A 24,631-nucleotide genomic window follows, 5' to 3' on the forward strand; every position below is an offset into this window, starting at 1 on the left:
AAATAAGTAGATGACATTGAGAAGAAAAAATAAAAAGAGAGGAGAGGAAATGCTACCTTGAGAAATCAGTGTTAATATTTTCATGTATGTTCTTCCAGTCTTATTTCTATATATTGCCTAGAAATCAATCAATCAATCATTTTATAGTGAATTTATTCTATGCACCTTTTTAAAATTTTTAAATACTTACTATTTTCCCATGCTAATAAATCAGCGCTCTTATCATTCGTCTTAAAAGCTACATACTTTCTCCTGGATGTACCCAGTGTTATAAAGTGGTCTGCTGTTCTAAACAACACTTGGGTTGTTTCCTCTTTTTATTTTTATTCCACAGTTACTGACAATTCTGTGAAGAGCATCCTTGAAACTACAGATTTACTTATTTCTCCAGTCATTGTCCTTAAGATACATTCCTAAAGTGGGAATTGCTGGGTCAAAAGAAGGCACATCCATCCTTATGCACTTAATGCCTGTTGCCGAGACGCCCTCGGGCAAGACAGCTCCGTTTACCCCTCCACACCAGTCGGGGTAGTTGTGTCTTTGAGATGCAACCTGCACAAAAGCCCTAAGATGGACCCCAGCTCTCTGGCTCGGCCCCCTGCACCCTCACCGGTCACAGCGTGAAAACATCCCAATTCCTGCACCCTAAGTACCCAGACTCTACAAAGCTGGATTTCCCCTGCAGTGAAGTTTGCTGGCTTTTGAAGAGGAATTTAGGCGCTCTATTCCTCAGAACTCATGAGAGGGTGAACTTGGAATGACTGCAGGATCCAGTGCTCCCATCACACAAATGGTCTCGCCTCTCAGAATTCAGAGGTGTGATTGGGTTATACAGCAGGAAACACTCCTGGGCGTGAACACAGGTACTTGGGACCCCCAGCCAAGCCCCCGTGGCCTTGTCCTTTTTCTCCACAGTGCTCAGTGCTGAAAGAAGAGTTACAGAAGGAAGATGCCCAGAAGGAGAAGTGGGAAGCCCAAGAGAAAGAGTTAAAACTCTGCAAAACCGTGCGTTGAACCTCCTGACCCCTAGGTGTCCACTGAAAGCCTAGATTGTGACCTTGAGTGTTTTGGAGGGGTTCCTTGGCCCATTAGCTAGCAGAAGCTCTGGGGCTTTCTGGGTGTTTGTCTGTTAATGTAGTCTCCTAATTCCTTGATTTGCTAGCCTCAAAGAGATGGGTGAAAAGACCATGGAAAACACACTCTCCCCAGATTTTCTGGGCAGTTGGCTCAAGGCCCCTCATCAGGTTTCCCCTGGGGAAAGGGATGGGAGGTGGCCACCGTATGCTGCTAGAAATTCAACGTGGTCCCTACCCCTGGATTTGTGATGCCCAGACTTTCATGATCCACTGTCACAAGTTTTATCACGGCCCTGAGCACTGTTATTAACACAACTCTTCTTGAAGTATTTTTGCTTAAATACATTCAATTTTACAACAATTCATAAAAACAAAATAAAAAGCAAATGTATCACTGGCCTTGTATGGAAGGTGAACATAAAAATCAGTACAGTGAAAAGATGACCACTCAATGTAAATATTCACCCCCTGTACCGGCCTGAACCCTCGTGCACATCACCAGGCATACGTTTTCCATCCGTTGGGAAGGACGGTGCCTGGGACGGGGGCAGGAGACGTGTGTTCTTCTCTCTGTCAGGAGCACACTTCTCTGCCTCAAATGAGAAAAACGAAAAATGTCATTGTTCTTTTCTTCCAAACTGTGCCCATTGTGTCTTCCAAACAGCCCTTATTTATATTGAACTCAAAAATGTGCCCCAAGGAAAGAGATTCTAATGAGTGGATAGGTATCTTGTACTGTTTAATCCAGGATCCATGCTGATCTTCAAAAGAAACTCAAATTTTCCCTCACCCAGCCCTTTCATTGCATCCGTTGAAAGAAAGTCTACTTTGCCTCAAAGATGTGGAATTGTCCCCCAAGGGAAGGAATGAAGCGAATCCCAGACTAGGTTTCTGCCTTAATGAACCGGACGAAATGAGTTCTGAAGTTGACTTCCCTGTTGTTGGAACTCTTTCAGCAAATCCATGACATGGAAAAAGAAATGAGGAAGCTGAGGGTGGAGCTGAAAAGGAGCAGTACCGAGCAGAGCCTGATCTCTATGACGCTGCGGGAAAAGAGCAAGGTATGGCAGGGACAGGTCGGCCTGGGATCCACTCTGGGGCAAGCACTCCACCTGCATCATCTCTGTTCATCCTCACAATGACCCCATGCGGTCTATACTGGTATTCACCCCACTTTACAGTCGGGAAAACTGAGGCTCACAGAGGTGAAGGAAGTTATCCAAGTTCACTTGCATAAAGTAGTTGTGGCAGAACTTGAATCCAGGTCTGCCTGACTCCAAAGCTCCTGTGTGTAACCACTACCCTAGACTGCCTTCAGATCTTTATTGTGAAATTATCTAAGAAAGAATTGATCCGTTAAACCAAGTTTGCCAATGATGTTGTTCCAACTTAAATTCTCATATTGATTTTTTTTTGTCTTTTTGTTCCATCATTGAGAATGTTTTTAAAAATCTCAACATGTTTGTCATTTGTGTGTTTCTTCTTTTAATATGAACGATTTTTGCTTTATATATTTTGAGGCTGTGTTACTAGGTGCATATGAATTTAGAATCCTAATACTTCCTGTAGAGCAAAACTTTAGATCATCATGAAATGTCGCTTTTCATCTCTAGTAGTGTTTCTCCCTTAACGTCTCCTTTGTCATTTAGCTTCATCACTGGCTCTCTGTTGGTTAGAGTTTTCATACCATATCTTTTTCATATGTTCTCTGTCAATTTTTGTCTTAAGGTTTAGACATATGCCATTAAATAACGTATCATTTTTACAAAATCCAGTTTGACAATCTTTGACTTTTAGTCCATTTATATTATGTAATTACTCATGTACTGGGGTTTAAATCTACCTTCTTGCTCAATACCAGTTGTACCATCTGTGTTATGTTCCTTTCTCTCCTTTCTTGCCTCCTTCTGAGTGGATGGTTTTCTCTTATTCCACTTTCCCCCTCTATTAGCTTGGAAATATTTCACTTTTTTACTATTCTTTTAGTAATAGTAAGACAATAGCATTCATCCTTGACTCACCAAAATCACACATTAATTAAGTTTTTCACTCTTCTACTATTCTCTTAGTAGTCATCCTGAAGACTATAATATGTATTCTTTTTTTTTTTTTTGCGGTACGTGGGCCTCTCACTGTTGTGGCCTCTCCCGTTGTGGAGCACAGGCTCCGGACGCACAGGCTCAGTGGCCATAGCCCACGGGCCCAGCCGTTCCGCGGCATGTGGGATCCTCCCGGACCGGAACACGAACCCATGTCCCCTGCATCGGCAGGTGGACTCTCAACCACTGCGCCACCAGGGAAGCCCTATCCTGTGGTTTTTAAGTATCCCTGCACACTCTGCCTGTCTCTAGAGTATTAAGTCCAGTTGCGCTGTTTTTACCTCTTTGTTTATTGAGATTATTATTTACTTGCATTAAAATGTACCAATTTCAAAGGTACAGTTTGATTAATTTTGGTAATTGTATACCAGGTGTAACCACCACCACGACCCAGATATAGAAAAGTTACTTACCCTTTAAAAGTTTTCCATCCCAATTTGCCCCAATTCAGTTTTGAGACACTTTATTGAGTTTTACTGCTTTCTCTAACATCGACTCTCCGGGTGATTTAGGAAAGTCACTTTACCTCTCTGGATGTGTTTTTGCTTTTATAACATGAAAAATGCCAGAACAGATGTGTTACCAAGGGCCCTTGCAATACTTTCAGAAAATGAGGGGGTAGGGTAAGGGCGGGAATCTCAGCCTTGCGTCCTCATTCTTCACATAGCACACGCACGTGGCAGATCCTAGTGGGAAAAGCCTGTGGTCGCATCAGAGAGAATTAGGTTTCCATCTCCTCTCTTGCTAGTGTGTGTGTAACCTTTTGTAAGCATCAGCTTTCTCATCTCCAATATCAGGCTTATTAACAAGGCCTATTTGTTTACTGTTGTGAGGATGAATTGAGATGCACCGGCAGCCTTAAATGTTAGTTGGTATTTGTATTATGGCATAATAGAAAGGCACTGCATTCAACCATGTCAGTTACTACACGTTTATGCAGGCTGATTCTCACAGCCACGCCTGTCGTACAAGCGCGACGTAAAGCGGGTCTGCTTTACGGCATCCTGCTTCCGCCGTAAAGCGCCGTTGGCAATCCCGCGTGAGTGGGTTGAGGAGACGACTTCCAGGTGAAAAACGCGATTCTTGGAGGTTGGCTGACTTGACGTCTTCCCCATGGGCAAACGCGGGAGCCGGAGCCGGAGCCGGAGCCAGAGCCAGCTGCTCAACTCCCTAACTAAAAAGCAGAAGAAGCATCTAAGGGATTTCGGCGAGGAGCATCCCTTCTATGACAGGTATGGAGAGGCGAGGCTGGGACCGGCGCTGCCGGCGTCCTTTCCCGGTGGGAGCCCGCGTGTCCCCGCGTTTGGTCCGCCGGTGCCCCGGGGGTAGTGACAGGGCAGCTCCCGCCGCGTGCCACGCTGCCCCGGCGCCGGCCTAGCTCGCCCGGGGATCCTGGCGGCTTCCCGCCTGAGGTGGGGTTCTTCGCCGGTCTTCCTACCCTTTGTTGAGCCTGTAGTTTTATGCTAGACGGCACGCCTCCTGTGTGGCGACTGGGCAGAGGTTTTATAAGCTTGTGTTCGTTTTCTATGTTTTTAAAGAATTGCTTGGGGGCTTCCCTGGTGGCGCAGTGGTTAAGAATCCGCCTGCCAAGGGAGGGGACAGGGGTTCGAGCCCTGGTCCGGGAAGATCCCACATGCCGCGGTGCAAGTAAGCCCGTGCGCCACAACTATTGAGCCTGCACTCTAGAGCCCGCGAGCCACAACTACTGAGCCAGGGTGGTGCAACTACTGATGCCCGCGAGCCTAGAGCCCCTGCTCCGCAACAAGAGAAGCCACCTCTCGCCGCAACTAGAGAAAGCCCGGGCGCAGCAACGAAGACCCATAGCAGGCCAAAATAAATAAATAAGTTAAAAAAAATAAAAAAAGAATTGCTTGGGACCCTCGACATCACCTATCTATTCAATGACCATGAGGAAACTAATGTTTGGGTAGTTGTGGGTTCCTCTCTAAGTGTCCAGACTCTCAGTTATGATCTTAGTGCTCATCCCACCCCTTTGGGCTGCTTTATCAACAGTTAGAGGGATAGTCTACTTAAGAAATCTGCTAGAAAAGGTGAACCCCGAGGGCTTTTATTTGCCAAAATTTCCCGTCTTTTGGATGAGAGCCTGTTACTGTGTGACTGTAGTATTTGTCATGTGGTCTTGTTAGACTTTTTCATTCGTCTCTTATTATCTATTTGGCATATCCTTCCAAAACCTGTCCAAATGCATATGGAGTTTTTACTTGACAATAGATATAATGTATTTATAACGGTATAGTCTGCCATGTTCATTTAAAGTTGTATCATTAGACTTTTCCTAATTGCTACCTACTAGTAGTTAAAGTTTAACATTGCCTGTTTCTTCTCAGGGTTTCCAGAAAGGAAGCAAAACCACAGACTTGTCAACTGGTAATGCTTTATACCTTCTTTATGATAGTAGATTCTGGACTGTTACTTTTAAGATTACATATGGTACTAAAGTTGGGCTACATTTCCACTCTCTTTGATTTTAGATGTAAGCTATATTTTAGTAATATTGCTTAGTTTTAAGTGCAGATGTCTGTTAAAATGCCATTGTGATAACTAATGTAGTATAGAGTATGGAACTGTCCTGAGAGATTAGCCTGTTAGAACCTGTTAAGGAGGCTTACCAGAGGGCTCTTGGTGAATCCTAAGAGGGAATGTCATGTTTGCTTAACATAAAGTAGAGTGCAAAATCATCAAAGGTCTTATTTCATTACCACAGACTCAGAAATAAAGTACACTTTTTTGTTGTAAGTTTTCCTGTTGCTCCTTTAAAGGTGCCAAATGTCTGACACATAGGTTAGATCACCTTATAACCTAAAGCTCCATGTGTTTAGTTTGCTGTCTTCCCATGTGGAACATGAGCAGTTCAAAGAAGAGGAAGCGCTTCTAGAATCATAGCTAGATTAGCTGTTTTAAACAAATTTGGTGCTCGGTCTGGTTGAATAGATAGGATTGCATATTTGCAGAAAAGCTAGTTTTTATTTAGAAAAGTCTGAACTTGGTTCCACTGTGGGCCTGATGATAGTCGTGGGGTAGCAACAAGAACAGTATAATTTTTGTTTTTAAAATCCCCATTTTCCTTTTAGTCGGAGAGTTTATAGATACTTCAAGTTCTGAAAGTGAAGCATAGAGTGAACCAGAACAAGTTTCTGGTTACAACAGACTACTTGCCACATTAAAGGATGTCTCCAAGGAAGATGAGGAGGAGGAAGAGGAGGAAGACAGTGTTCTAGATGAGACAGAAATGAATCTTGAAGATGGCGATAGTGACGTCATTGTGGAGGAAGAGCTGGCAGTGGAGTCCACTGACATGCAGAAGAGTGAGTGTCTCTGATGTGGGTTTATCATCTTTGCAGGGACCACAGACAGATTGCCCCAGGGGCAGGGTGCCTTGTACCACAGAGCTGGGTGAAAGCACATGGATTCAAAGCAGAGATTCTTAGCATTGTTGGGCTCTGTGATATCTTCAAGAATCTGATGAAAACACAGGACCCTGTGGCCATAAAAATGCAGAAATGACATTTTTGCTTATGATTTCCAGGATTTCATCAATCCTACTTCAAATTCCCCTGATTGGGAGGAAAGGGAACATAATTCTGTTTTTGTAATGGTCTCAATTTATGAAAGAGATTATTGTTCCTGCCTTAGAGGAACCAAGTTTAATGGAAGATAGACATAAAATATACAAAACTTTTCAAGCATCAAATCTGAATGGAACCGATAAATATAAGGTGTTAAAGAGATGCAAAGTGGTCACATGCTGCCAGGGTAAACGAGGGGAGGCCTCAGAGAAGAGCTGGGACTGAAAGCTGAAAGGGACTCTGTCTCACTCAGACATCTAGGTGACTATTTTTTTAAAAATTATCATTAATTTATTTATTTCTGGCTGCATTGTGTCTTTGTTGCAGTGCGCCGGCTTCTCACTGTGGTGGCTTCTCTTGTTGTGGAGCATGGGCTCTAGGCACGTGGGCTTCGGTAGTTGTGGCACAGGGGCTCAGTAGTTGTGGCTCACGGGCTCTAGAGCACAGGCTCTGTAGTTGTGGCGCACGGGCTTAGTTGCTCGGCGACATGTGGGATCTCCCCAGACTAGGGCTTGAAACCACGTCCCCTGCATTAGCAGGCGAATTCTTAACCACTGTGCCACCAGGGAAGTCCCCATAGGTGACTTTTTAATTTAACTTTAAAATCAACTTTATTGAAGTATGAATTACATTCAACAAGGTGTACCCATTTTAAGCATGTAATTTGATAAGTTTTGACAAATGTGTATATCTATATTGTCATCGCCAAAGTCAAGATACAGAACACTTCCAATACCTGCAACAAGTTCCTTCTTATCCTTTTACAGTCAGTTTCCCAGGCCTGGCATCAGGCAACCACTGACATGCTTTCTTTCACTATGTATTAGTGTTTCCTTTTCTAGAAATTCATATGAATGGAAGCATACAATAAGTACCCTTTTGCACGTGGCTTCTTTGGCTCCTCATGTTGTGACTCATCCGTGTAGCTCATATTAGTAATTCATTTCTTTTTATTACTGGAATAATAGTCCATTGTCTGAATATATCTGGGTAACTTTTTATATTCTATTATCTTAATGCCTACTTGCCTTACTGTATTTATTTCTATACTTTAAGGTGTCACACACCATTCTTAGTATTTTCATTCATCACTTGTACTCGGATAAAAAAATCGTTGCCTCAGACTTAGGGATTGTTTTAATTTTGTTGGTTTTCCAGTTTTCTTTCATGTTTTAGGTTTTTAAAAATGAAAAGTTTGGCTTTTTAAATTATAAAAGTAATATATATTTACTGTAAAAATTTAAGAGGGTAATATAGTTAACGTATATCTCCTCCACCGTGGGATGAACACCTTTAACATTTTATAGAACCTTCCAGACTACTTTTTTATGGATATATGAGTGAATATATATTTGTGTGTATGTGCATAATGGCCTCATACATTTCTGTAAGTTACTTTTTTCTTTAATAATATAACGTGTGTAACTGTGGGTTACTGCCGCTAGAACCCTGGTGTCCAAACTCCCAGGCCAAATCTCCTTCTACTACATTACACTACCATGGGGAAGCTTAAAAAAGAAAGGGAAAGTATGAAGGGTGATGTTTCCATAAATTAAATCAACTTGAAAAGGCGCATTTGGAGAGTCAGAGAGTACTGATATTGTTAGAAAGAAGAAAGGTTTAAAAGCTGGTTAAATCTCATTCAAAAAAAATCCATATGTACCACATTGTAAAAAAGAGAAGGAAGACGGCGTTCATGATTACTGGGCTGGCAGGGTAGGGGACAGTTGCATGCTGGGGGTGGCTCTCGTACTGGCTCTTCCACTCTTCACACTTGTGCTCGGCCAGGGCCAGGGACCGCTGAGGGAGATCAGAGGAGAGGGTGGTGCCTTGGGGGTTCCAGGGAGTTGTGCAGCTGGCTCCCTTGCCACCCAGACTGCCCCAGGGTTCCCAGCCCCAAGGATTATGGAGCATCCCCACACCTGTTTGCTCTGCAGTTGCTGTTCTGCACGCATTTTCTCCTCCAGCACTTTCTGCAGTGTCTCCTTGGCCTTCTGCTCATAGCTGTTTTCCTGGTCTTCCATCCGTAATAGCAACTTATTCATTCCCCAAGAAGTGTATTTCTGTAAATTTGAGGCAATTCAACAAATACACATTGACCTACTGTGTGCTAAAGCCTGAGCAGGGATACAGAAATGAAAAGAAATTGGTCCTTGCCCACAGGGCAGAGATGTCCGTAATCTGGTGGACCTTCGTCCAGGCTGGAGGCAGGCAGGGAGAGTCCCTCAGGTGATGTGAGAGGTGAGTGGGGATAAAAAACTGCCCTGGGCATGCTGGGCATCCTCCCCTAGGCCTTCCACAGGCATTTGAACTCCGACATTTCCAAAGGGAAATCATCTTTCTAAACCTGCTCCTATCTCAGTGGCCAGCATCACCCCCCACCCAGTCTCCCAAACCCTAAACCAGGGAATCATCCTTGATTTCTCTCTCACCTTCTTCAAGGACTCAGTTCATCATCAAGCTCTGTCAAGTCAGCGTCTTTAACGGCTCCTTCGTTACCTGTATCCTCTATCCCTACCGCCACCTCCTTAGTTCAGACCCTAGTGACACTATTATATGGTTTATATAGAGACTATGTGTTATCTTCATGCCTTGCCTCCCTCCAAACCCTTTTCAGTCCTGCAGCTAGAGGGTTCTTTCTAAAACTTAAATCTGATCCCATCACAACCTGCTTAAATCTCTCAGTGGTTCTCAGTGTTCTAAGAATCAGGTCCAAACTCCTTGGCATGGTTCCTACTTACAAGCCCAGACTTGCATCTCATGCTGCCTCCACGCAAGCTGAACTGCTTGTAGGTCCCCTAAGCACTGTGCTTTTCAGCCTCTGCCTTTGCCCATAAAGCTTCTTCTGCTTAGAGTATCTTGACCCACACTTCTCACCTGGTTAACTTCTACCCATGTTCAAGATTCAGCCCTAGAATCATAAATTCTGATAAACTTGGCCAACCATACCTACCTCCCGACTCTTTATGGATTAGGCAGTGTTACTGGTGTTCACATAGTATCTATATTTCTGATCTATTGACTCATCTGTCTCCTTTAAGGGATTGTAAACTCCTTTGAGGCAGGGAGCATTTTTATTTTTGTATTTTTTGTATTTTATTTATTTATTTATTTATTCATTTATTTTTATTAGTTTCTGCTTTATAACAAAGTGAATCAGTTACACATATACATCTGTTCCCACATCCCTTCCCTCATGCATCTCCCTCCCTCCCACCCTCCCCATCCCACCCCTCCAGGCGGTCACAAAGCACCGAGCTGATCTCCCTGTGCTCTGCGGCTGCTTCCCACTATCTATCTACCTTACATTTGGTAGTGTATATATGTCCATGCCTCTCTTTCCCTTTGTCACAGCTTACCCTTCCCCCTCCCCATATCCTCAAGTCCATTCTCAAGTAGGTTTGTGTCTTTATTCCCGTTTTACCCCTAGGTTCTTCATGACATTTTTTAAAAATTCCATATATATGTGTTAGCATACGGTATTTGTCTTTCTCTTTCTGACTTACTTCACACTGTATGACAGACTCTAGGTCTATCCACCTCATTACAAATAGCTCAGTTTCGTTTCTTTTTATGGCTGAGTAATATTCTGTTGTATATATGTGCCACATCTTCTTTATCCATTCATCCGATGATGGACACTTAGGTTATTTCCATCTCCGGGCTATTGTGAATAGAGCTGCAATGAACATTTTGGTACATGTCTCTTTTTGAATTATGGTTTTCTCAGGGTATATGCCTAGTAGTGGGATTGCTGGGTCATATGGTAGTTCTATTTGTAGTTTTTTAAGGAACCTCCATACTGTTCTCCATAGTGGCTGTACCAATTCACATTCCCACCAGCAGTGCAAGAGTGTTCCCTTTTCTCCACACCCTCTCCAGCATTTATTGTTTCTAGATTTCTTGATGATGGCCACTCTGACTGGTGTGAGATGATATCTCATTGTAGTTTTGATTTGCATTTCTCTAATGATTAATGATGTTGAGCATTCTTTCATGTGTTTGTTGGCAGTCTGTATATCTTCTTTGGAGAAATGCCTATTTAAGTCTTCTGCCCATTTTTGGATTGGGTTGTTTGTTTTTTTGCTATTGAGCTGCATGAGCTGTTTATAAATTTTGGAGATTAATCCTTTGTCAGTTGCTTCATTTGCAAATATTTTCTCCCATTCTGAGGGTTGTCTTTTGGTCTTGTTTATGGTTTCCTTTGCTGTGCAAAAGCTTTGAAGTTTCATTCGGTCCCATTTGTTTATCTTTGTTTTTATTTCCATTTCTCTAGGAGGTGGGTCCAAAAGGATCTTGCTGTGATTTATGTCATAGAGTGTTCTGCCTATGTTTTCCTCTAAGAGTTTGATAGTTTCTGGCCTTATATTTAGGTCTTTAATCCATTTTGAGCTTATTTTTGTGTATTGTATTAGGGAATGATCTAATCTCATACTTCTACATGTCCCTGTCCAGTTTTCCCAGCACCACTTATTGAAGAGGCTTTCCTTTCTCCACTGTACATTCCTGCCTCCTTTATCAAAGATAAGTTGAGCATATGTGTGTGGGTTTATCTCTGGGCTTTCTATCCTGTTCCATTGATCTATCTTTCTGTTTTTGTGCCAGTACCACACTGTCTTGATTACTGTAGCTTTGTAGTATAGTCTGAAGAGGGAGCATTTTAAAAAAACTAAAATTATTTTTGTAGGCTTGGGGGTCTGAACAATAGTCAGTAAAGTCAAGTTTTAAAAATGAATACATTTGTATTTTTAGAATTTCTCCTGGCTTCAAGGTCACAAAGAAAAAGACACAAGAGCAGCTTTGCAAATTCACTGGGGGTCTTGCCTTTCCAGTGCTTTTCATTTTTACGCCCTGTGATTTTTGGGAAAGCAGGAGCCTTTTACTGTCGCTTCTGGGTTACCCAACTGGGTAAGAGATAGTCTAGATAATGCAGATTTAGAGTTCAATATCAAATCATTTCCATTTAGCTTTGGAGTCATCTGAAAATTTGGATTTAAATGTTGAGTGGGTCTTATGTTCTTGGAATTGTCATTAGAAACCAGATACAGGAGTTACTGGTTGAGATCATACATGGTTATGTCCAGGTTATTGGACTTAACCATGCTGGTCACTGACCAGCTTTATCCCCCTTTGAAAACGAGTAGACTGGCATTCTGGATTATATGTCAGTCTCTTACGAGCTTGGTTGGCATTACTGAAAAAATAAAAGTTGTGGATCCACAAACCCATAGACTCTATAGGCTATGTTCCGCTGCAGAATTCTAACTACATGGCCACCTTATCTTCCTAACATCAAGTGGGAGCAGTCTGGCCGGTCCATCTCGTTCTCTTGATCTTGAGTCCTCTGCAAAAGACATCCCCCTTTTCTGCACCAGCACATACGTCACAGCCCTGAAGAAAGTGTAGACATCTGAGATACGTTAACAGTGGGGGAGGGCTGATATCCCGTGAACAGACACATAGATGCCTGTTAGACCTGGAAATTGAAAACCAGAGAGGCGGGGCCCCACTGGTTTTGGCCCAGGCCACCAGCCACTGGTGTTCCCAGCAAAATGTTCCCAATGTGGGAGTTTGAGGAAGCAGGGAAAGGCAGGTGGTGTGAGTTTATTAGGACTTGAGGCCCTCAGCCTCGCACTGAGGCCAGCTGAACCCCCAGAGCGTGCTTCCTGCCCTCCTATGGGCTGCTACTCCTAAAGGTACTTGGTTTCAACAGTTATTTGTGCATCAGGTTAAAGACTGAAGGGAGAGGGAACTGCAAGCCTAAATTCTTCATATCATACGCCACCTCCCTTTCTCTTCTTATTATATAAGCAATTCATGTGAAAAACAAATAAGGCAAGCCAAACAAAACAAAATTACCTGAAATCTTGCTATCCAAAAGTTGCCATTAGTATTTTGGTGTATACGTGTTCCAGATTTTTCTTTATTTTCAACCCTTCATTAAGGCCATTGTAGTCTTGACAGATGATGCTGGCACAAGCACTTGAGATGAGGCTCCTCTTTTTAAAATACTGTATTTGCATTTGGCTGAATTTGTCTCAGGCCCTGCCTTGCCTGGTCCCCAGCGTGGTGTTTTCTGCTGCAGTCTCTGTAAATTGGAGTTGGGGTGATGGGGCGGTCAGGCAGGGCTGTGTGTATCTGTGTCTGTATGAGGGAGGGCGGGCACACTTTCCAGTGTTTCTGGGCAACAAGCAGGCACTCACTGCAGTTTCCTATCCCTCAGGCCTGGGCTGTGGAGACAGGGGAAGTACCAGGAAGGGGTGGACGACCCCGACCCAGCTAAATGGAAGGCCCAGCTCCGCTGTGCGCTCAATAAGAGCAGGGAATTCAACCTGATGTACGACGGCACCAAGGAGGTGCCCATGAACCCCGTGAAGATATATCAAGTGTGTGACATCCCCCAGCCCCAGGGCTCTATCATTAACCCAGGTGAGGCCCCAGCTGCTGGGGAGAAGGTGGACAGTGTGCCAGGTTCCGGGCTGGACCCTTAAAGCGATAGTCGACTTGAAAGTCGCCTCGCTTACAAAGTTGAAGACTGGTAAATAAAGCAAGAAATGCTGTCCCTAGAAAGAACCCAGAGAACAAAAGATATAAACTCAGCACAGTCTTCCTGCCCACCCAGTGGAACAGTAAAGCATTAGAAAGAAGAGGGGGTATTGAGTTCTATAAAAAATAACTTCTCTTGGGACTCAACACTGAGAAGAGAGGCCAGGTAGTTTAGAAGAAGGAGGGCTTAAAACTTAGAAGGTCTGAGTTATAAACCTCGGTCTTTCCATTTCACTACTTGTGGGACATTGAATCAAGTCATTCAACGTTTTGAGCGTCAGTTTCTTCCACTATAAAATCTGGGTTCTCATCTTTCCTGCGTATTTCAAAGGCTGTTCTAAGAATCAATTGCCATGACATTACGAAGGCTATTAAGTTCTCTTTATAAATGATGGGTAAGTGATCATTTAATTTGTATGGTATTTTTCCTAGGAGAATACCACCTGATCCCTATATTTACTCAATGTTGAGCCAGTTCCGACTAAGAGCCAGATAATTTAGACTTGACCTCCAGTGAATCTAGTGAGGCTCTGCCATGAGGGAAGGGTCTGTCTTCACAGTAAGCTTATAAAGGAGAGAAGCCGTGCTCCTTGGGTCCTTAGAAGGGATGCGAATGTGTAGAAAGGGGTTTAGAGTAGGAATTAAAAGGTTTCTAGGAGAAGGGAGTAGGGTGTGCAGCTCCTGGATAGGGGAGGGGATGAGAGCTTGCACTGGGGCTCCGTAGGAGGAGCTGGGAGTGGGGTGAACACCCTTGGTTCCCACTCTTTGGCATTGAGGGTTCACACTGAACCCAAGGAACCTCTGTGCTGGCAGTGCCTAGCTTGAACAGTGGGTCAGCTGCAGGGATGACAGTGCAACGTGAGCGCCTCACTTTTGACCTTTGTGTGTGTGTGTGTGTGTTTCTCGGGTAGGATCCACTGGATCTGCTCCTTGGGATGAGAAAGATAATGGTGTGGATGAAGAAGATGAGGAAGGTGAGCTGGACCAGTCACAGCACCACGTTCCCATCCAGGACACCTTCCCCTTCCTGAACATCAATGGTGAGTGGGGTGGGGGGTGGGACCGAGGCATGGAGAGGATGTAAGGGGCTTTGATTTTGCAACCGTTGACACCATATCCACCATTGCACTGGGAGCAGCGACCAGGCCCTGGGGCCAGGCTGCCAGTCTGTTAGCAAGTAGGAGTCATAGGCAAAGGCACTCCGTAGGTATAGTTATCCCAGTGGGGTGGCTTCTAGGCAGAGAGAGCATCTTCTGAATCTTACGTGATAATTCAGAGAAATTAAAAAATTAAACTCGTTCTCCATCCCGCATACAAATACACAAGCTGTTACAAATTTTGCTGATTTCCTTCAGGCCAAGTGCAGGGATCATTTTCGTGAATTGTAGGCAAACTCTTCTGCTATTTCCCTCGGTACAAATTTTCTGTCACTGCCTTAACAGCCTCTGCTAAGGCCGTATCATGGGAAACTTGTGGCTCTACAGCTCTTAATACTAGGCTCTGATACAATTTCTCTACTAGAGACTTTTATCTTTTTTTAATTAATTTATTTATTTATTTATTTATTGTGGTACGCGGGCCTCTCACTGTTGTGGCCTCTCCCATTGCGGAGCACAGGCTCCGGACGCGCAGGCTCGGTGGCCGTGGCTCACGGGCCCAGCCGCTCCGTGGCATGTGGGATCTTCCCGGACCGGGGCACGAACCCGTGTCCCCTGCATCGGCTGGCGGACTCTCAACCACTGCGCCACCAGGGAAGCCCTACCTTTTTTTAAAATTGAGTTTTTGAATTCAGCTTCCCAGGAAAGATGCATTTAGAGGTTGGAGGGTCCCTGTGAGACAGAGCAGGTACTGCACCTCCCATTGCACGTTCTGAGGACGCTCAACCACAAGGTGAACTGCTCTTCCACAGCATCTTCCCTTGAACTTTTCACTGACATGCTCCTAGTCATATGACTTGCATTCAGTTGAGTAGCTTTTCACTACTTTTCTAAGTTCCATCTGGCTGCTAGGGTCAAAGGAGATACTTTTGCCACCTAGAAAATTTAGTATATGAAGAGGATTCCTGTAGGATTTTGCAGTCCCCTTCCCTAGGTGATGCCCCTTCTTTTGAGAATCAGGAAATGACTCTTATCTGTCTACTTGCCCTCCTTCACTTACCCTGTCATTTAGAACCTTGCAACCAAGTGATGAGTAAAGACAACGATCATAGAGCTCTCTCAGGTTAATACTGCCACAGCTACATTCCCACTTGGTGCAATTTTAAGATTTGGACGTTTGGAAATGTGAGATCCTTTCCCAAATCTTTGGCTCACTCATTCTGTTATTCTCACCCCTTAAAAGGATGCAACCCATTTCCAGGATCATGATTTCCCTTTTTTTTTTTTTTTCCATGTTTTTTTAAAGCTAATATTGTGTGTCCTTACGTTATGGGCCACCTTGGATCCTTTATGGAAACATGTGAACACATATTAAAAAATAAAAAAGTAAAATATGGCCCTACAGCCACACCGGGATTTCATTGCCCTGAGAGAGGAGTTGGGGTGCATCAGTGACTTCCACGAAGCCTATACTTTCAAACAGGCTCCGGGCCAGCCAGTTTCCGGCTTAAGCAAGGAGAATGTTCCAGCGGTAACCAACAAGGAGAACCTGGTGACGCCGGTCTCGACTGCATTCCTGGAGCCGACCCTGGGGAGCGACGGCTCTGCGGTCACGTTCGGGAAAACCCAAGAGGATCCCAAACCATTTTGCGTGGGCAGTGCCCCACCGAGTGTGGACGTCACCCCCACCTACACCAAAGACGGAGCTGACGAGGCAGGATCAACCGATGGCAAAGTTCTGAAACCGAAGCCATCTAAGCTGGCAAAGAGAATCGCAAACTCCGCTGGTTACGTGGGTGACCGGTTCAAGTGTGTCGCTACCGGACTGTACGCAGACTCCCGTCAGCTCAGCCGGGAGGAGCGGGCATTGCAGGTGAGCCCCCACCACCCGAATTTCAGGAGCCTGACCAGTTGTCAGGTTTTTTTAATGTGTGAAGAGGAGGGGGCCGGGGGTATGATAGGGCAGGACACTGGGCTGATTTGGTTAATGAAGCTTAGGATAATTTAAATGTTTGAAATGTGTCCAGTAAGGGGACATAAGTGGATACTTGAAGTTATTCTGTAGATTTTAAGCGAACTCCACTCGAATGCTGATAACGGAAGTTTTAATTATTGCGAAGGATGTCTAAAAGACTGCATGACATTTACCTATCAATCGCTTTGATTTCTCTGCCGTTACTGTACGTTAACAAATATACCTAAAAGCGCTGCTTAGAATGCCTTACGTGATACTTGGTGGAGGTGTGTAGCGGCCGCATGTCTGTGAGATTCGTGCAATTTTTTTTTCCACCCAAAAAACAAACAAACAAACAAAACAAAAACACAAACCTTGCTTAAAGGGATAGAGTATGTATTTAACTTGCTAGTGAATGATAGATGTTGTATAGGAATTTCCTTAAGATATTTTACTTTTAATTAAAAGACAAATAAAGCCAAATTGTTTTGCAATGTTAAGAAAAAAATTGGTTTATGCTTATAAAAATGGATGAAGTTATCTAAATGATCCATTGAGTGCCGATTTTAATTACATAGATGGAAGGATTACAAGAGGACAGTATTTTATGTCTACCCGCTGCTTACTGTGAGGTCAATTCTTCAAATTTTTATTACTAGAATCTTCCATAAACCTTTTGAGTTAAATTTCATTTCCAAATATACAAAGGGAAGTTTGTGGGCCATGGTCGTCTTTATTCACTGTGCATTTGTTTTCTTTTCTGTTGTGTTTTTGTTTCGCTTTCTTTGCATTGTGTTTTTGTTTTGTTTTATTTACCTTCGAAAGAGAATGTCTGTCTGTATGCCACAGTGTATGTATGGCTTTACATACACACCACATATATATCTACATACATATGGCTTTACGAAGAAAGAGTGTGTGACTAGTTACACATAGACACTCTTCCGTTTTTATCATTCAATTTTAAAATATCTCAGTTGTATCATAAATTGTGGTTGGTTTTGGGCAAACTTTTCTTTGAAGATACCTTCCTTTAAGGTAAGGGCAGTGAAATAGCTTTGGTGGTAAGGTGTGTCTTTTTTCCATCTCCGTTCTCTTTGTAGCGTGCAGTGATGCGCTTCTCAGAGTTGGAGATGAAAGAGCGAGAAGGTGGCCACCCCACGACCAAAGACTCCGAGGTGCGCAAATTCAGCCCCGCTGACTGGGAAAGGCTGAAAGGAAGTCAGGACAAAAAGCCAAAGTCGGTCGCCCCGGAGGAGGCCATTGCCAACCAGAACGACAGTGAGAGATGTAAGTGAACCCAGGCGGCTCGCGTGTGGTACCACGTCAGTGGGAACAGGGCGGTTCCTCTCCCAGTGCCGAGGGAGGTGAGAGGAACCAGTACGCTTCCGACGGCCCAGCGTCTGGGTGCTGGCTGTTCGGAGAACGGGCTGCTCTGGCCACCCTTCCCAGCTGTGGATTGCAAGGCTGGTTGTCCTTTGGAGCGTTGCGGCATCCAGGAGTGAAGCACCTATGAAATGCTGTTCCCTGGCACGCGTCTCCTTTTTCCGGAGCAATGCTAGTCCTGTAGTTAGTCATAGTCTGATACAGTAGAGCAGAGGAATGGCAGTGCAGGACCTCCGGCGTAGCAGGTATGTGTTCTGTTTTGTAGCAGGTACGGACACGGGTTTTTGGTAGCAGTGGAATGGCACTTGCAGCCAGAGCCAGACCCTCCAGAGTGACAGTCTCCTGTGGTAGGGAGTGGAGGGTACTCGGATTCTCCCTCCAGAGGCAGAGGTTTCGTTCAAGTGCGATGAGGGCTGATGAAGGCCCCAGAGAGATGAGCATCATTCTGTTCTGTGGAGGCTCGTTTACAGTCATGAGGAGCTGACACCACGCTCCAAGGCCGTGGGATCAACGAGGCCGTTCTTCCCACCAGACGGGTGTGTTCTGTTCTGGAGGCCGAACTGGAGAGAAAGCTAGTGTTGGCCTCGAGTCACACTCTGCGGTCCCATCAGCTGCTCCCCCACTGGGGTTGACTTCAGGCTTGGCCCTCGAGACTTCCTGGGCTAATGAGATGCGTTGGCAGCAAGTGGAGGTCTTTCTCCCGCTTTCTTCCGTGTGCGTGCTTGTGGCCTGCAGCCTGCTCTGGACCCCAGAAATCTCACCGGTGAAGGTGAGTGAGGGCACCTCGGTGAACGTCGAGGACAGGGTGGGCATGAAATCCTCCTGAGACGGGACAGTCGGGGGTGGTGGGCACGTTTGGGAGGCCCAGGCCCTTGGACCCAGTCGTAGGGTCGGCGTTCGCCCGCACGCTTAGGTCGTGGGTGCCTGATGCAGTTCAGGCAAATTGTGGTCAGCAGCAGCGTGTGCTTCTCTCTGCTGCTTGGAGCACTGCCCTCCCCCAGCTCATCTTTGGGGTCAGAGAAAGGCCTGTGGCCAGGGTTCTGGGTAAGCCACACCGGGACCGGTTTGTCCTACGTGGCTCCCGTAGAAGGGGATTTCTGGGGCTAGTCAGTGGCGGCCTTACCCGAGGGATGGGGCTCTTGATGTGCCTGGAGTAGACGATTCCGAGCTCCTCCCCCTCGGGATTGGAATGAAAAACGGAGGGTCCAGGCCACCCTGGAGCGAAGCAGCAAGAAGGCCTCCCTCCTTGCCTGTGTTCACAGCTGACACGCAGCCCTTACCCTCCTGAGTGGCCTCATAACTCAGCTCCTGGGGAAGTTTCTCAGAGAGATGTGGTAAAAGTGGGCAAGGCCAAGTTCACGGGGATGCACTTTTCTGAGGAGGGGATCTGCCTGTTGGGGGTGGACGGTGTGGGAGGCTGGAGGAAGGGAGCGGGCAGTTAACCGGCCTCGAGTCTTCTCGCCCTTTTCTCCAGCAACGTGGCCAAACCCAGGGTGGCCGCTGCCCTTCATGTCTCAGTGGCCTCACCCGCCCTTCTTCCCAGAGACGTTAGTGTGCGTCCTTCCCAGTCTTTCCTGCTGAGCGTGGAGACGAGAACTCGGTGTGGCTGATGGGGAGCAGGGTCTGAGCCCCAGATGATTCCGAAAGCCCCCTCCCCCCACCGCCTGCCTCCAATCTCAGACCGACCGACGGGTCTCTTCCTGGAGCACCCGGGACGTGGCCCAGTGAGCCATGAATGGCCACCATGGGAGGGCAGGAGAAGGGTTGGGGAAGGTGAGGGGCTCCGTTTGAAAGGTTGGGGCAATGGAGGTGGGTTCCCCACCCACCCTCTGTCTTGTAGAGACGTGGGGTTTGTAAATAGCTGGTCAGGAAAGGTCACCTGAAGGGGCCACTGTTCTTACTGCGGCCTCCACGTCCAAGGCCCAGCAGGTAGGTGTTCATTCCATTCAGCTGGATATGAACGGGCCTTCTTGTTCTTGGGCCATCACGTCTTCAGCTGATATGGGCTCAGGCCCTTCTCATGGGTGTCAGTGTGGCCGAGAGCCGAGCTGTGAGCACATGGGAGCTGGGGCGGGGATTTGGGGTGGGCAGGGGTCCCAGAGAGGGTCCAGGACGCCTTCAAGATGCCTTCCCCCTTCTGAGGCAGCCCCTACCCATGGAGGGCCCAGGAGCTTCTAAGGTGGTGGGTGCTGTTTGCACGGCCCTGGTTGTCCTGGCGCGGGTGCATCTTGTTGCTAGGGGTTGTTTCAAAAAAGGAATTAACTTGAAAACACAGTGGCCGACATACTCATTTATTCTTTATGATCACATGGGTGGCTGAGTGAAATTTTTATTTTGGAAGTTCACCAAATGAGTTTGGAGGTTCCTCAGACTTGGAAGTTCATCACTAGGAACCCTCAGTGGCATTTGAAGATGGGGCGGGGCAAGGAGGCATTGGTCCCTTCCTTCTTAAACTTGGAGTAACCATCTCCCTTGTGAACCACTTGGCTGGGACAGGCCTAGGTCCTGCTCAGTGGCAGTGCCTGGCCAGGAGCTGGAGGAAGGCTCAGTCAAGGGGCTTCATGAAACTTCTTTGCTCAGGGAACTTCTCTTCCAGCTGAGCACTTGCACGTTTGTAAACTACTTTGGAACAGAGATCCCTGCACTCCTTGTGTAGCGGGTGTAACTTTGAACAAGGTTAGCCCTGACTGGAGGTGCTATTATAGTTAAGCTACAGAGAAGGGGATTTTAATCCTGGGGAGCCTTGCAGCGACTCAGAACCCTCTCACCTTGTTTAGGCCTCACTGGGCATGGCTCAACAGTGGTGAGGGTGCTTTGTTGCCACAGTGACTTGTAAATGTTGCTGTGGTGATGCTTCTGTGAGGTGATGCTATGGTACAACCATAATGAATTTGGGATATACGTGCTGTGAGTCATCGGACCATGCTGCAGGGACCACGTTCACATCTTGCTTAGACTGGGTGACCAAGGGCACATGGCTTCCCACTTTTAGAAGGGCCAAAAGTAGCAATGATGGCAAAGCCTGATGGTTAGGATTCCCGTGTATCTATTTATCTCCCCAACTCCTTTGCCCTCAAGGGTCATCCTCCTGTGGGTCGTGGTTAGAACAGTCTTTGAGAAGCTCCAAGTGACACGGAGCCTCTACCCCATAGCTGGTGGCCATGGGCATCTTGGGCAGTCGGGGTGGGTGTCCTTCAGGGTTATTACTGGCCTGGGTAAGGTCACACTAGCGTAAGGTCTTGGGGGGCCTTAGCTGAGGGGAATTGAGATCTTTGCCCTAAAAGGCTCCGGGGTTGGGGGAAGGGTGGATGGACCTAGTTTGGAAAAAGAAACTTTCAACTTGGACATGGGGGTTCTTAAGGTAGCCCTTCCATTCCTCCATGGATCCCCTCCCACGGAGCTTTTAGGGAAGGCTGATTGGACCAGAGAAGTCCAATGGTGTAACCAGCAGGGCTCACCTCTTAAAATTTCCTACATTTCAGGCCTGAGATTCAGGCTGGTCTGAAAGTCTTGGCATCTTTTGGTTAAAGGGATTTTTCCAGCCTTTCTCTGTGCTGAGCCCGGCCCGTGATTATGAAGCCCACCCTGGAGGGAGGCTAGCAGTAACATTCCCACTTTACAAGTGAAGGGGGCCGAGTTGTAAAGCGGCGCCATTCCTGCCCGAGTGTTTAAGAGGGTCACAGAGCAGCCCGAGTGAGAGTTGCAGCACGCTGTCTTCACCGGGCCTGCGGTAGCCTGGGCTGCATCACCCGTAAGCACAGGCCAGGAGTTTGGGGTTTCTCCTGCTGCCATGGCAGGAGACCCTCGCGGTTGGGGTGATTCCACCATTCCGGCAAGAGTAGATGGGGATCTCTCCCACCTTGGGATACCCTTGGAGAAAAGCTAAGTGTGTTCCACCATTGAGAACACAGGTCAGGCTAGCCCAGGCCAGGGTGAGGTTCATCCCCACAACTGGCTGCCATTAAATGCTGGGAATGCCCCCAAGAGAGACTGATCAGGGGACCAGCCTGCTGAGCAGAAGTGGGAGTGATACTTGAAGTGGTCTAGGGAGAGGAGGAGGAATGCGAGCAGCATGTGAGGGGTGTGTCCATGATTTCATCTAGAAAAACGGGCTGTGGGAGCTTAGCTCAGGTGTTAACGAAATACGAAACTCATACACCCACCCCCACCCCCGGCCGGTGATGGACACAGGGTCATCTTCGGGGAACTCTTTACCAGCACAGTGATCATTATGGAATTATTTGTGTGTTAGAAACAATGTGACTAGCAAAGCAGTTGAACTGTTTCTTTGGCTAGAGCAAAAGTGAGGAGTGATGTTAGGCTGGGGTGATTGGAGGAAAAGCCCCAAGTGGATGCTAGATTGAGCAGAGGGGGCAGGAGCAACACAGGCGGAGCTGAGGTGTGAGTACTTCAGCCCTGCCCGCCGCACCCCCCCACCCCACCCCCACGAAGGGGGTTGGAGTCTTGTCTTTGAAATGTCCTTAGATGCTTGTTGCCTGGGAAGGAAGGCGTGGAGACGTGCCAGGTGGGTGACTGGTGTCACTGTGGGCCTTCTTCCTAGACAGGAAATAGGAGCAGCCCCTCGATGGCAGTGAAATGCTTTCCCCCCACGGGTGTGGAAAGAGGACAGACGGACTTGTAGCAATCTGGTTGAGTTCTTTGAAATTGCCCTTGACCCTTGTGTGTGCACCAGGAAGCCTTTCCTTTCCCTTTGCCAGGCTCCTCTTGCCTTGGTCTCCCCAGCTTCCCAGCCTCCCACCATTCTTTCCCTACCCTTTTTCTTCACCCTCGCCCCTGCTGACCCAAGTGAACATTGGTGCTATGTCTGTATAGATAGCAGTTGGGGGCTATTTGGTCTCTTGATGACATCAGCCTTTTTTGTTGACTAGCAGCTGTTTCCATAGTCATTTGTAGCTCTGCCCTGATTGGTTGGATCTTACTGTGAGTTCACTCACCCCCCGTTGTAGCTCTGCCCTGATTGGTTGGATCTTACTGTGAGGTCACTCACCCCCCCTTTAAAAGTAAGCCACCTTGGAGAGTTAAGCAGTTAGGGAGTGATCTCACATGCCTATAGACGGATGGTGTAGATGCCTCACCTTGACCCTTGAAGGATGGATTGTGAGTGGGCTACGCGCCTCATTTTCTGCTTTCTTTGCTGGTTGTGTTCAGCTGTCCTTCCTTTGGGACGTCTTTCTGAGGGTTTTGTGCTTCCGGCGTGTGAGGCCCCTGGTCTCCAAAGTGGGGTGGTCTGTTGGTAGCAGATTGCCTTGGGCGTGGGGGTCCTGCCTGCTCCTGGTGACCTTTGTTCCCTCCTTTCCGGGTTGTCTCCCCTCCCCTAGGGGAGTGTTATGATGGAAGCAAACCTGACCGCTTTGAAGCCCCAGAAGACAGTGATCTTCCTGAGGACATGGACACGGAGCCCCCCAGAGAATCCCCCGCCGACCAGGCGGCCCCGGACGCGTCACGCAGCCCCACCCTCCGGCTGAACAGAAAGCGCCAGGTGTCTGGCAATAGGAACCACACTGAGACCACTGTGCTCCCGGAGGACTCTCTGCTGAAAGCCAAGCGGAGACGGGTCTCCAAAGGTGAGCTCGGTTTGGCTTCGGGCCCGCAGGGCACCCTACGGAAGTCCTGGAGCGGAGCAGTGGAAAGTTCCAGTCCCACCCTGGATCCCTGGGGGGAGCCACTCACACCTCCCCACCCCCCAACCCCATCCCACTCCCCACCCCCACAAAGCCAGGTGGCGGGGCTGGAGCCCAAAGGTGGCCAAAGGCAAATAGGCCCCCTCCCGAGACTTGGTGACAAGTTCCAGCCAACACAGTGACCACACCCCTCCCCTCCCCCACCCCTGTTAGTGATGTGTAAGACAGTTTGTTCCCCCCCACCGCCCTGGGGGGCTTCTTCATTAATTTGTAGTTATTTCTCCATTAGCTGACTGGCCTGAGAGGGAAATGACAAACAGTTCCTCTAACCACTTAGAAGAGCCACATTATAGTGAGCTGACCAACCTGAGGTGTGCATTGAATTAACAGGGCTCCATCCCAGAAAGCAGCGCCGCTTGCTGCACCTTAGAGAACGGCGGGAGCAGAGAGCAAACCTGGCCGGCAGGGCAGGAAGGAAGTGACCCAGGCGGTTCAGCCTGCGGTCACCCCCCAGGGCAATAGCATCTCCGAAGAGAAACCTGGCAGGAAAAGGGCAGAGGCCAAAAGCAACAGCAGCTGGTTGGAGGAGTCCCTTAAATGCAGTGACAATGAACAAGGCACGCACGGGGCGGGGGGCGCTCCTGGAGGGTGGATCACCCGCCCTTTGTGGGAAACGGCCCTGGAGGGGACCTGAGCGCCATCCAAGTTGACAAGAGTAGCGTGTGGCGAGCGGGGAGTTTTCTTCCTGAGGTCCTTTCAGCCTGCACACTTCCTTATGGAATGGACAGTGAGGCGGGAGCTCGACTTCCTGGGCTGCTCCTCATCACCCAGCCCGCGGCTGGGCAGGAAGGGAAGTCTTGGGTGACCCCGGGCGCTTGTCAGTGCCCTCATTCCAGCCTCAGGCTGTCCCCAGTCGCCCTGTCCCGAGCACCCAGGCCCCCCACGGGTGGGGACGGGAGCGCACGAAGGGCTGGCTTCTGCCCTGTCTTGCGGCCCTTTGAAGCGACTTGCCATTTGGCGTTTCGTGGGTTAGCCTATTTGCCGGTTGAATGTGGGATGATTAACATATTAGCGCTTTGAAAACATAATTGGTATATCTTTAAAAACTGAAGGTGCTCCAACGATCAGTGCTAACAATGGGCTTTTCTCTCCTCACCGGCTACAACTGTGTAACGCCCGCTGCTTCTCCCCCTGACAGATGTGCTGTGCATGGACGAAGAAATGGATTGGCAGCCTTCGCCCCT

At 47.3% G+C, this 24,631-nt stretch overlaps 1 protein-coding gene across 1 annotated transcript; it reads left to right on the plus strand.

The window, feature by feature from the left end:
• Nucleotides 1-15,782: 15,782 nt before the first annotated feature.
• LOC308610528 (BCL-6 corepressor-like) lies at nt 15,783-23,610 on the plus strand (the record flags this gene model as incomplete). Its single annotated transcript, XM_081259626.1, has 4 exons — nt 15,783-16,278; nt 17,463-17,649; nt 23,085-23,205; nt 23,601-23,610. Exons 1-4 carry the CDS (start codon nt 15,799-15,801, stop codon nt 23,608-23,610), a joined length of 798 nt encoding a protein of 265 aa, XP_081115752.1. The 5' UTR covers nt 15,783-15,798.
• Nucleotides 23,611-24,631: the final 1,021 nt, after the last annotated feature.

This window comes from Mesoplodon bidens, assembly GCF_964165515.1.
Source record: "Mesoplodon bidens genome assembly, contig: HAP1_SCAFFOLD_951, whole genome shotgun sequence".
Classification (NCBI taxonomy): domain Eukaryota; kingdom Metazoa; phylum Chordata; class Mammalia; order Artiodactyla; family Ziphiidae; genus Mesoplodon; species Mesoplodon bidens.